The sequence below is a fragment of the Bufo gargarizans genome, chromosome 1 (genome assembly GCF_014858855.1).
Source record: "Bufo gargarizans isolate SCDJY-AF-19 chromosome 1, ASM1485885v1, whole genome shotgun sequence".
NCBI classification, from domain to species: Eukaryota; Metazoa; Chordata; class Amphibia; order Anura; family Bufonidae; genus Bufo; species Bufo gargarizans.
The window spans coordinates 315,509,335-315,522,886 of NC_058080.1; the positions used below are offsets into that span (position 1 = coordinate 315,509,335).

General features: G+C 44.6%; 1 protein-coding gene across 4 annotated transcripts in view; it reads left to right on the forward strand.

Moving 5' to 3' along the window:
* SPPL2B (signal peptide peptidase like 2B) overlaps positions 1–13,552 on the forward strand; it is a 58,630-nt gene that overhangs the window by 18,567 nt on the left and 26,511 nt on the right. For all 4 annotated transcript variants that reach the window (XM_044305561.1, XM_044305570.1, XM_044305574.1 and 1 more), the window contains exons 5-6: positions 4,310–4,449; positions 6,246–6,391. In XM_044305561.1, the coding sequence (XP_044161496.1) occupies positions 4,310–4,449; positions 6,246–6,391 (286 nt within the window). The remainder of the gene's footprint in view (positions 1–4,309; positions 4,450–6,245; positions 6,392–13,552) is intronic.

Here is a 13,552-nt window from a genome sequence, read left to right on the forward strand (position 1 = left end):
AAGACTTGAAAACTTTTATTTTGCTGTATAGAAGTTCAGGGAAAGGATAGGGAGGAATCATTCCACAGTATTGAAGCAGAACAGGGTTCAGTAGGGGAGTTTACAGCCTGGGTAATAGGAACAATCCTATTACACCTTTCTGCACTGACTGCGGATCCAAATTGCCATTACACAGCTCTGTAATTCCAGCAAACCGTTCTTATTGGGGTGCTAGTGCTGTTTGATACAGGCATTAAAGGGAACCTGTCACCGGGATTTTGTGTATAGAGCTGAGGACATGGGCTGCTAGATGGCCGCTAGCACATCTGCAATACCCAGTCCCCATAGCTCTGTGTGCTTTTATTGTGAAAAAAACCTGATTTGATACATATGCAAATTTACCTGAGATGAGTCCTGTACGTGAGAGGTGTCAGGGACAGGACTCATCTCAGGTTAATTTGCATATGTATCAAATAGTTTTTTTTACACAATAAAAGCACACAGAGCTATGGGGACTGGGTATTGCAGATGTGCTAGTGGCCATCTAGCAGCCCATGTCCTCAGCTCTATACACAAAATCCCGGTGACAGGTTCCCTTTAACAGGGTTTATTACAACAAAATATTTCTACGTCTTAGGCTACTTTCACATTTGCGTTCGGGGCTCCGCCTGTGAGTTCCGTTTAAAGGCTCTCACAAGTGGCCCCGAACGGATCCGTCCAGCCCTAATGCATTCTGAGTGGATGCGGATCCGCTCAGAATGCATCAGTCTGGCGCGTTTAGGCTCCGCTCCGCTCAGCAGTCGGACACCTGAACGCTGCTTGCAGCGTTCGGGTGTCTGCTTGGCCGTGTGGAGGCAAACGGATCCGTCCAGACTTACAATGGAAGTCAATGGGGACGGATCCGTTTGAATTTGACACTATATGGCTCAATTTTCAAACTGATCCGTCCCCCATTGACTTTCAATGTAAAGTCTGGACGGATCCGTCTGAAGCTACTTTCACACTTAGATTTTTTTTTTTTTTTACAATATAATGCAGACGGATCCGTTCTGAACGGATCCATCGTCTGCATTATATGAGCGGATCCATCTCAGACGGATCCGCTCTGAACGCAAATGTGAAAGTAGCCTTATTTGCCCTTGTGCGGTGTAGTTATATGTTCTAAAGCATTTTTGGGCTTGTATTAGTGGGGAAAAAGGCTTATTCGCCGTTGTGTGGTGAAGTGAAAAAATTACAGCACTTTTTAGTGTGTATTAGTGGCAAAAAATATATATTTGCCGTTCAGCGGTGCAGTTATATGTTCTAAAGCCCTTTTTGGCGTGTATTAGTGGCTTGTTAGCCGTTGTGTGGTGAAGTGAGAAAATTACTGACTTTTTGGGGGTGTTTTAATTTCCTATTTATTTATTTATGTGATCTAACAGTATGTCAGACAAATAAATGCCAGGCCTTGCACAGGGGAGTGGCAGAGGCCTAAATGTTTCTGGCGCAGGCCCAGGTCGCAGCAGAGTAAGGGGGCGTGGCAGCAGGGCATGACAGCCCTGCTCCATTCACACCACCCACCTCCCCACTCTGTCACCGTGTCACTATGTGGTCTCCTGATGCTGCTGCCGCCACCTCCACACTGTCATTGTGCCACTCTGTGGCCCCCTCCTGATGCTGCTGCCACCTCCAGACTCTCCAGTCATTGGGGCACTTTGTGGACTTCTCATACTGTTCTCACCCTCCACACATGACTGGGCCACTGTTTTGCCTTTCGGCCTGGCTGACCATACTTTATTTGACCCTTCTTCTGATCTGTCAGAAGGAAGGAAAAATAAGACTCACTACGAACCCTGTCTATGTAACAGCTGTAAGGTCTGCATGACATGGTCCCTATTTTGTATCAGAATTGGCCTATGATTTGGGAGCCAAAAGCAGGAGTTGGTACAAAACACAGAAGACATGCAAATATTCTATTCACGTGTCATCTCTGTTTTGGATCCACTCCTGTTTTTTTTGGCTTTTTAGCAATACTAATAGGTTACTGACCAAATACTGACCGAGTGAAGGCGGATGCTCCACAGACGGGATCCGTTTTTTGGGGGTTATTGTTCTGACGGATCAGAGGAAGGGCAAAATAATCTGTGACGTCAACACATACTTACTGCTGACACCCTCTCCACTCTGACAGGGGGGCTCTACTTGTTTAAGCGTTTATTAGAACAGGTTCTGTAGGCATCTATGTGGAATCCGCTGCCGACGGTTTAAAAGGAGTGCGCTTCTTCTTGGCGCTAACATTGACCTGTAAGGCTGAGTTCACACTTAAGTTATTTGGTCAGTTTTGGCCCTGTGACTGCCCTAATAAGTTAAGTCTGCAGTGATTCTAAGTGCGACGCCTGTCATCTGCATGTCATACTGACTCGCAGTACTGTTTCACTACCACAGCAGACTCCCTATGTGTGTTACTGCAAGGCACAGTGTTCTACACCACTATAAAGGCTCTCTGCAGCCAGGAAATAGCCTTTTTTTTTTTTTATGTGATTCGCCACAAATAAATTCGGATCAAACCAAATTTTTTCCAAAAATTCAGCGAACCGGCTGATTCGAGTTTTTGAGAAATTCGCTCATGTCTAGTTATCAATATCAGCACTGAGCTGTTTTCCCACCTCTCTCATTGATCCAGCAGATCGCTGTTTGAGCGCTCTGCTGGATCATTTAAGGAAGCAGTCAGGGAGTCTGGCACTGCTGCACCACCCTGACTGCGGACTATAACACACAGGCCCTTTTTAGCAAGGTTTTTTTTCTTGCTAAAAAGTATGTCTTATAGTCTGAAAAATGTTAGTTTAGTTTCTGCTGTGCACAAGGGCTAGATCCTCGGCTAGGTCAGTGTATGCTATTTCTATCATGTTCTACTCTGCAGCTCACCTTGTTAGGCAGATTCACACCCACCATGGCTGTCTGATAATAGTACCTGGAAGCAGCTTTTATTTATTTGTGTTTTAATGTTAGGGTGATGTGTATGAGAACTCGTATATCGGCTAATCGCGGTCCTGTGAACCCTCGTTCCCAATAACTTCCCGATAGTGTGGTGTAATAGGGCCTTAAAGCATATGGCAATTAGCTTTTAATACATAGTTTAAAACTTACACATTTATTACATCTAGTTGGCTGACGTTCACCAATAAAATCAGTGAAAATTGGTAAGATCTGTAAACACTGCCCACGCTGTGTGGTAATGGCGCCAATACAGAGGCAGTTAGAGGCCTTCCCTATTACAGCTGGTGGACAGTACATAGTAACATATGCTTACATTAAGCGTACATGACTCTTTTTTTAAGACATTTTGGTCTAAATTGGCCATCTGCTTTATTTTTCTTAGGATAGGTTTACACGTTCCATTTTTCTGATTTTGTTTTTGAAGCCAAAACCAGGAGTGGATTGAAAAAGGAGGTGAAGTATTTTCTGCCCTTTATGTTTTGCTAGCCCTTTATTATCTATACATGGATTTGGCTTCAGAAAGCATTAAAGGGATTGTCTCGCCTCCTGCCTTCCCGGCATTTCTGCTGCTCTGTGGCCTCCTTTCTGAGCTGGGGAAGGGTTTCTCCTGACAGTAACCCTTTCCTCTCCATGCGCGCTGCACACTGTTATCTCTATATATTTGCATATGGAGATAACAGTGGGCCCCAGCAAGTGGTGATGTCTGTCTCCTGATGAGGTTACCAGGAGACAGATAAGATTGCTCTGCCAGTGGCTGTAGAAAACGTTCAGGTCAGACCTGAAGCTTTCCTACAGTCATCTTTCACAAGATGATAGCCGGCACTTGCGATGTGTATATTGCAGGTTCGGGGCTATTTGTGCAAGCCCCGAACCTGTTATGCTATGTATCTATGTATCCTCCTGGCATAACTGTACAGAACATCCTCAGGGCTGCAGCTCATGCCCTGGAGCTGTTCTATAGGAAGAACGAGATGTCTGGGTGTCGGAGCTAATCCAAGAATATATACGAGGTGGCTGGGGACGGGAGCGATTCCCGGCCACCGGTAAGGCCGGGTATTTCTCTCCAAGTGCGCAAGCATGACCACCATGAGTGCATTCCAGCGGTGGCTGTAACCCCTAGAGACGTGCAGGGTCTAAAGGTAGGTATAATGAGATAAAACAGGGAAGAGAAACCATATAGAGAATAGAGGTACATTAGAAAATGAAAATAGCATCATATACACAATAACTATGACTTTATTAGGCGAGACAACCCCTTTAATGTGTAAACTCATCCTCAGTGTAGTGAATGGAAAACCTAATTTCTAATGTGTAACTTTGTTTCTTTGCTTATTGCACTTTCATATTTTTTCAGACATTTGGCCAGGCTGTAAAAGTGGCGATGTATGCACCAAATGAACCCGTTGTGGACTACAACATGGTCATCATTTTTATAATGGCTGTAGGAACCGTTGCTATTGGCGGCTGCTGGGCTGCAAACAGAGATGTTAAGAAGTAAGTAAAGCATTCCCTTTGGCGTATGGCCACACTGCCATTCTGTACTGGAAATTCCACAGATCTTGCTGTGGATATGCCGCTCTGCCAGTCAATTACGCTATGGATTTTTATATATATTTTTTTGCAGCATACAGATGAGATTTATATTTATTTTTTTCCTCCATCCACATTGCTGCTGCTGTAAAACGCTGCAAACAGGCTATATTCAAATCTGTGATGGCAAATCCACGTGCACATACCCATAGGGTAAATCCACATGTAACTGAAATAATGCAGAGTTTCTGCTTGAAGTTGTGCTTTTTTGTTGCAGATTTCATTGCTGAAATGCTGCTGATTTAACACAGATTTAACTCTTTACATCGCAAAGGGTGAAATCTGTGCTGGAAGTCCACAGCATAGATTAAATTACTGTATTTTTCGGATTATAAGATGCACCTAGGATTTGAATGGGGAGAGTAAGAATAAAAAATATATTTTTCATCACACCCCAAAGCTCCGTCAGACCTCAGATCGGGTCCCCATCATAGAAGCAGTCATCAGCATGCGGGAGGAGCAGGGAGTGTTGAGTGAAGTGCATTGCAGTACTCGCCCTCCCTGGTCTTCTTCCGGCCCGTGCTGCACTGTGACCTGACGTCGCTGTGTCAGATCATAGTGCGCGCTTATGTGCTCTACATCCTGAAACTGCTGATCACTAGAACAGGGGCCAATGTTCCCCATTTGAATAAAGTAGCAGACACGCATGCATGTCTGCCATTGAGTTGAATGGAGTCACTGAAACACGTGTGTCCGCTGCGCATCACATGGGGAACATGGCCCCCATTCTAGTAATCAACATTGAAGGGAATGGGACTTATAGTGCAGGAGTTTGCAGATATAATAATCGTGTGCCGTAGCCTTCTCCGTACTCACCAAGCATACATTGTATAGCAGCTATGCTTTGTGTTACAGCACAGCCCCATTTACTTCTCCAAATGATAGGCCATCTGTATAAAAGTCTCGGGAAAACCCCTTTAAGGTATTTTGGCTTTCAACCACATCATGGAAGAGCCGCTGCTTCATGTGGCAGTTGGAAAGCAAAATACCTTTTTTAGCAAATGACAGCAGCTTGCCCCCGAAACAAAAGATTCATATTAACCTGCTCCCCTCCTGTCCTCCATGCTGCCTCTGCTGTGTCCATCTTCCGGTCCCCTCACTGTTTTCTCCTGACGGTGCATGGGCATGGTGACATGCTCCACTCCAGCCACTGACTGGCTTCAGCTGTGAAGTACTACTTTTGGTCACATCACCTCTGAAGCCAGTCACTGTCTGGAGCTGTGCAGGTGACCATACCAATGCAGCCAGAAAAGTGTGGGGACCAGAAGATGGAGGCAGTGCGCAAGAGTGGAGCCGCGGGTAGTTAGTACATTACTAAGCATCTTCCCTCTGTAATGATATGTGGGTAGCAATGAAATGAGTTGAGTTTTCCAAATAATGTACCCAACCTGGAGACCCTTTCAGTCTCATTCCAACTCATCAGCATGCCATTATAGTGATACATGCAAAGTGAAAGGACTTCATATACATTGAGGGGGATTGCGGTTGTTTTTACTCTGCCTATTTGTTTCATACCACTGTGCAGCAGTATAATAATCCATGTAGTATCTATCCCAGGGTCAAAATCAAGCAGGCATCCTTAGCTTTGTCTTGCGCATAGAGGTTCATGTTGAAATAAAATGGAATATTAAACATGTGCCTTGATATAGCCCAGTCTACTTGTTTGATGGAAATTGCCCATAACTGTGTATCTTTTTCAGGAGCTATATGAAACACAAGAGGGACGATGGAGCAGATAAGAAACATGATGATGAAACTGTGGATGTCACTCCTATCATGATCTGTGTGTTTGTCATTATGTGCTGCTCTATGCTGGTCCTCCTGTTCAACTTCTATGACCGCTTAGGTAAGAAAATTCTACTTCTTTCTAAGTGACATTAGTTTATAGTCTGCATATAATACAGTATATCAAGTCTGGGATGTGTTGACTAACCCTCAACTTTCTTCTTTGCAGTACATCAAGTCTGTATAAGAGCTATAGATAAAAAACAAAACAAAAAAAAAAACTGTAGGATATTTTTTTATTAAAGACTAAATAGGATTTCTTTATTGAACTTGATTTATAATTTTTATTTTTTATTTTAGATGCAGTTGAGCAGTAAAAAAATGGGAACAGCCTTTAAAAAATAATATGGTAACATTTTCGCTGCCAAGGATGACTTCATACACTGTCTCAGGGAGGCATTAACTACTAATAGCTCTATCTACAGCTGTGTAGCAGCTAGAAATATGAACAAGATCTTCTTTTAAAGCTAAGAATCTTTAAAATGAGCTTTAAAACAAGACTGGGATCACAGAGCTAGCTTTGAAAGGATCGGGTGAAGCGATAACAAATGTCACTAGAGAGGAATCTCACATATATCTGAGTGACAGATGGAAAAGTTTTTCATCAGTCAGAATATTCATTTTTGCTCACTTACTGTCACCATAATTAATTTTCAAACCGTTTTACAAAAAAAAATGCAGCTTGGCTACTTTTCAGACAGGTGTGATACAGGTGTTTTTTGTTCTAATATTATGGACTCCTTAGCTGGACCCTCGTGGTTCATCATATCCAGAATTATGACACCATAACTGATGTTCTGTGGAACCGCAGGAGATTGAGGTGTTGTGTCCATAATACAAGATCAGTAAAACGCCTGCAGTGTCTCTTCGAAGCAAACTTACTGTATTTTTCTGACTATAAGACTTTTTCCCCCCAAAAGTGAGGGAAAATGGCAGTGCAATATATAGTCCGAACACTAATGAACGCTTCCATTATGGAAGCAAACACCAGCATGCGGGGAGCGGTGAGGGAAGTGCTGCACTGGCTCTATTCACCCTCCCTGGTCTTCTTCCGGGCCCCACTCTGCACGGGTGTCCTGACTGCCAGGATATAGTGCATGTAGGTGCGCAATGTGACCTGATGCTGTGTGACACAGTGCAGTGCTGGCTGGAAGAAGAGCAGGTGAGGGACTGATCTGAGGCTGATGGGGGTCCGATCTGAGGCTCATGGGGTCTGATCTGGGTCTGATGACTGTTTGATCTAAGGTATGATGGAACTTGAGGGTATGATAACAGTCTGATCTGAAGTATAATGGAGCTTTGGGGTCTGATCTGAGGTCTGATGAAGAATGGGGGTTTGTTTTTGGGGTCTGATGAAGAATGGGGGTCTGTATTTAGGGTCTGATCTGAAGTCTGATGAAAAACATTTTTTTCTTATTTTCCTCCTCTTATAGTATGAAAAATACTGTACAATGCATTCAGAAAGTTTTCAGACCTTTTCACGCTTTTCACATTTCATGTTTTGACATTGTGCTAAAAACAAACAAAAAAAAACCCAAAACAGGTTTTCCTTAATCTGCACTTAATACCCCATAATGAAAAGGTGAAAATAGAATTTTAGAAATGTATGCAAATTTATTAAAAAGGAAAAACCCAAATTTCGCAGAGACGTAAGTATTCAGACCCTCTGATGACACTTGAAATTTAGGTCTGGGGGCCTCCCTATTTCTTTTGATCATCTTTAACCTGCTCAGGACCGCCGTACGCAGGATTGTGTTAAATTATTAAAAGAGCTTAGTGGTGAGCTGGCAAAACCGTTAACAGATTTATTTAACCAATCATTAGTAACAGGAGTCGTCCCGGAAGATTGGAAATTGGCAAATGTCGTGCCCATTCACAAGAAAGGTAGTATGGAGGAATCGAGCAACTATAGACCAGTGAGTCTGACATCAATAGTAGGCAAATTAATGGAAACCCTATTAAAGGATAGGATTGTGGAACATCTAAAATCCCATGGATTGCAAGATGAAAAACAACATGGGTTTACTTCAGGGAGATCATGTCAAACTAATCTTATAGATTTTTTTGACTGGGTGACTAAAATAATAGACGGTGGAGGTGCAGTAGACATCGCATATCTAGATTTTAGTAAGGCTTTTGACACTGTCCCACACAGAAGACTTATCAATAAACTGCAGTCATTGAGCATGGACTCCCATATTGTTGAGTGGATTAGGCAGTGGCTGAGTGACAGACAACAGAGGGTTGTAGTCAATGGAGAACATTCAAAACAAGGTCATGTTACCAGTGGGGTTCCACAGAGATCTGTACTGGGACCAATTTTGTTTAATATCTTCATAAGTGATATTGCAAAAGGCCTCGATGGTAAGGTTTGTCTTTTTGCTGATGACATAAAGATATGTAACAGGGTTGATGTTCCTGGAGGGAAACGCCAAATGGAAAAGGATTTAGGAAAACTAGAGGAATGGTCAGAACTCTGGCAACTGAAATTTAATGTGGATAAGTGCAAGATAATGCACCTGGGGCGTAAAAACCCAAGGGCAGAATATAGAATATTTGACACAGTCCTGACCGCAGTATCTGAGGAAAGGGATTTAGGAGTCATTATTTCAGAAGACTTAAAGGTGGGAAGACAATGTAATAGAGCAGCACGAAATGCCAGCAGAATGCTTGGATGTATAGGGAGAGGTATAAGCAGTAGAAAGAGTGAAGTGCTTATGCCGCTGTACAGAACACTGGTGAGACCTCACTTGGAGTATTGTGCGCAGTACTGGAGGCCATATCTCCAGAAGGATATAGATACTCTAGAGAGAGTTCAGAGAAGAGCTACTAAACTAGTACATGGATTGCAGGATAAAACTTACCAGGAAAGGTTAAAGGACCTTAATATGTATAGCTTGGAAGAAAGAAGAGACAGAGGGGATATGATAGAAACTTTTAAATACATAAAAGGAATCAACTCGGTAAAGGAGGAGAGCATATTTAAAAGAAGAAAAACTACCACAAGAGGACACAGTTTTAAATTAGAGGGGCAAAGGTTTAAAAGTAATATAAGGAAGTATTACTTCACTGAGAGAGTAGTGGATGCATGGAATAGCCTTCCTGCAGAAGTGGTAGCTGCAAATACAGTGAGGAGTTTAAGCATGCATGGGATAGGCATAAGGCTATCCTTCATATAAGATAGGACCAGGGACTATTCATAGGATTCAGATATATTGGGCAGACTAGATGGGCCAAATGGTTCTTATCTGCCGACACATTCTATGTTTCTATGTTTGCGGCGGTCCTGTTCCTCTGGGTGGACGCGCCGGTGCGTCCTCACGCGAGATTTCGGGGAAAGCCGGCATGCGCATCGCGGGTCGGCAAAATTCAAAAGACAAGTTCGTCATCAACCTGCCAGCCAATGATCATGGCTGGCAGGTTGTTGATTTTCAAAAAAACTAATCAGAAGCCAGATAACAGATCATATTAGTAAATATGATGTGGTTATATGGCTGCCCTGCTCCTCTGCTGGTCCTTTGCGTCGGTTGGATCCAGCAGAGGAGCACACATCACTGTGAGTACCCACCAACACCACACTTAGCCCCCAGATCACCTCCCAGCACCCCAATTAACCCCTTGATCACCACTTATTTGCCCTGTCAATCACTAGTGAAAAGGAAAAAAGTGATCAGTGCAAACTGTCACTTTTTTTTTTTTCACTGGTATTGACTGATAGGTTTTAGTATAGTTTAGGTCCCTTGGTTAGGTAGTTAGCGATCGGTTAGCGCCCAGCCCACCGCACCGCAGTCCCTTATTCGCTGATTAGCGTATCGCTAATCAGCATTTGTACTTTTATAGTATCTGGAAGTGATCAAAACTGATCACGGTCAGATCTATAATAGTATTAGTGTCACTTTAGTTCTCCCTCCACCCAAAACGCAGTGTTTGCCCGATCAGGCCTGATCGGTCGCCCACATGTGCGTTCACCCACGCCCGCCCCACCGCAGTGACAATTTTTTTTTGATCACTGCACATTCACTTTACACGCGCTGCGGCGATAAAAAAATCTGTTTTGATATTTTTTATCAACCGCAGCGGCCTCCGGTACTTCGCTAGCCTCCCCTTTGTAAGACAGGCTTGCTTTTTTTCTTGGGTAGTCTCAGGGAATACCCCTAAATTTAGTTGCCCAAATGTCAAACAGGGGGTATTCTTCTGAAGAGGCCTACAGGCTTCTGACCCAGTCGGATGAGGAATGGGAACCCTCATCTGATGAATCTAGCCGGTCAGAAGACGAACCTGTAGAAAGCAGTGGCTCTCTGACCCAAAGTTCGGACGAGGAGGCTGAGGTCCCTGATAGCACCAGGCGTACCCGGCCCTGTGTCGCTAGACCACAGGTTGCGCAGGATCCGTTTCAAGAGCAGCAGAGTGGGGCTGGTGCTGTCGGATTACGTGGTGAGGCATACACCAGCAGCGCAGCCCTTCCTGGACCTAGTACCAGCACTGCCGTACAACCTAGTGAAGTGGCGAGCACCAGAAGGGCAGTTGAAGCTGGTACGGTGGCACGAGCAGTAGTGACCCCGCAAAGACGTGCCCGTAGAGCCCCTAGAATCCCAGAGGTGCTGGCAAACCCTGATTGGCAGTCCCCAACTTCAGCCGCACCTGTAGTTCCCCCTTTCACTGCCCAGTCTGGAGTTCGGGTTGAGACAGCTCAGATCGGTTCGGCCCTGGGATTTTTTGAGCTGTTCTTGACTGCGGAGCTCTTGGACTTAGTCGTGGCCGAAACAAATCGGTATGCCACACAATTTATATCCGCCAACCCGGGAAGCTCTTATGCCCAGTCTTTCCGGTGGAAACCAGTCCAAAATTAAAACTCTTCTCCTCAACATGGGTCTAACTAAAAAGCATGAATTGCGGTCATATTGGTCCACGAACCCAATTCATCACATGCCCATGTTCTCTGCTGCTATGTCCAGGACACGATTTGAGACCATCCTGCGTTTCCTGCACTTTAGCGACAACACCACCTCCCGTCCCAGAGGCCACCCAGCTTTTGACCGGCTCCACAAAATTCGGCCCCTCATAGACCATTTCAACCTGAAATTTGCAGATTTGTATACCCCAGAGCAAAACATCTGCGTAGACGAGTCCCTTATACATTTTACCGGGCGCCTTGGCTTCAAACAATACATCCCAAGCAAGCGCACCCGCTATGGGGTCAAATTGTATAAGCTCTGTGAAAGGGCCACAGGCTATACCCACAAATTTCGGATCTATGAGGGAAAAGATCAGACCCTGGAGCCGGTCGGTTGCCCTGACTACCTGGGGAGCAGTGGGAAGACAGTCTGGGACTTAGTGTCACCCTTATTTGGCAAGGGGTACCATCTTTATGTGGACATTTTTTACACAAGTGTGGCCCTCTTTAGGCATTTGTTTCTAGAACGGATTGGCGCCTGTGGCACCGCGCGAACTAGTCGCGCGGGCATCCCCCAACGGCTCGTTACCACCCGTCTTGCAAGGGGGCAGAGGGCTGCCTTGTGTAACGAAGAACTGCTCGCGGTGAAATGGAGAGACAAGCGTGACGTTTACATGCTCTCCTCCATTCACGCAGACACGACAATCCAAATTGAGCGAGCAACCCGTGTCATTGAAAAGCCCCTCTCAGTCCACGACTATAACCATCACATGGGAGGGGTGGACTTCAATGACCAGATGTTGGCTCCGTATTTCGTATCCCGCAGAACCAGACGCTGGTATAAGAAGGTGTCTGTATATTTAATTCAATTAGCTCTGTATAATAGTTTTGTTCTCTACAGTAAGGCTGGGAGAACTGGATCCTTCCTCAAATTTCAGGAAGAGATCATCGCGAACCTCCTGTACCCAGGAGGTTCCGTGGCCCCATCCACCAGTGTAGATCGCCGTCTACACGAGTGACATTTCCCCAGTGTCGTTCCTGGTACCTCAAACTGACCGCCACCCCGAAAAAAATGTTGTGTCTGTAGCAGGAGTGGAATAAGGCGTGACACCTGCTATTTCTGTCCTGATTGTCCTGACCACCCTGCCCTATGCTTTGGAGAGTGTTTCCGGAAGTACCACACACAGGTACACTTAGCATAGGGATCACATCTCACCAGGACAGGCACACAGGGCTATTAGGGCCCATTCACATACAGCTGCTGCAAACCTCTCCTTTCACCTGGGACAAATGCATAACGCACTTCGCCACATCTTTGGGCGATTTGCGCTTTGCACATTGACCCATGGGGAAGGAGAGGTTTGTTCTATAAAGGTAAAAAAAACACCAGTAAGCAAAAAGGTTAATGTTTAGTTCAAAAAGTTTAAAGTTTATATGTTCTGTTCCAAAGTTAATCAAATTATTGCGTTGCGGCCTGTTTTTTTTTTTTTTTACCTTCCAGGTGGACCAACCGATCGACTAGCTGCAGCACCGATGTGCATTCTGACAGAAGCATTGCGCTGCTGTCAGATTACACGCAAGTCGGTGTATGCGGCGCTGCAAGACGAGATTTCTCCTCTGCAGTAACAGATACGTTTGCCGAGGCATACGAGCTGAGGAGGAGGCGGCGTTCCTATGCTTTGGCAAACACTTTGTATATATAAAAAATAAAAATCCCGGCAATGATTTATTCATCCACATCGATTGATGTGAATGGAGAAATCGGGTTTGCCAGGGCATACGAGCTAAGTGGGTATGGATGTTAGGCGGAGCTCCTATGTCCTGGCAGACGCCTTTCCCCTCCTTTTTTTTTTTTTTTGGCAGAGATTTTTCCATCCACATTGATCGATGCGAATGAAGAAATGTGTGCCGTTCATTTTTTTCTTTCAGCCCAGAGGCTGAACGGAAAAAAAAATCTCATTACCTGTATGCTCAATATAAGGAGAATAGCAGAAACTCCTAATGCTGGCCATACATGTAATGATTGCGGAGACCCTCAAATGCCAGGGCAGTACAAACACCCCACAACTGACCCCATTTTGGAAAGAAGACACCCCAAGGTTATCGCTGAGGGGCATATTGAGTCCATGAAAGATTTAATTTTTTGTCCTAAGTTAGCGGAAAGTGAGACTTTGTGAGAAAAAACTAAAAAAAAAATCAATTTCCGCTAACTTATGCCCAAAAAAAAAAATTCGATGAACTCGCCATGCCCCTCATTGAATACCTTGGGGTGTCTTCTTTCCAAAGTGGGGTCACATGTGGGGTATTTATACTGCCCTGGCTTTTTAG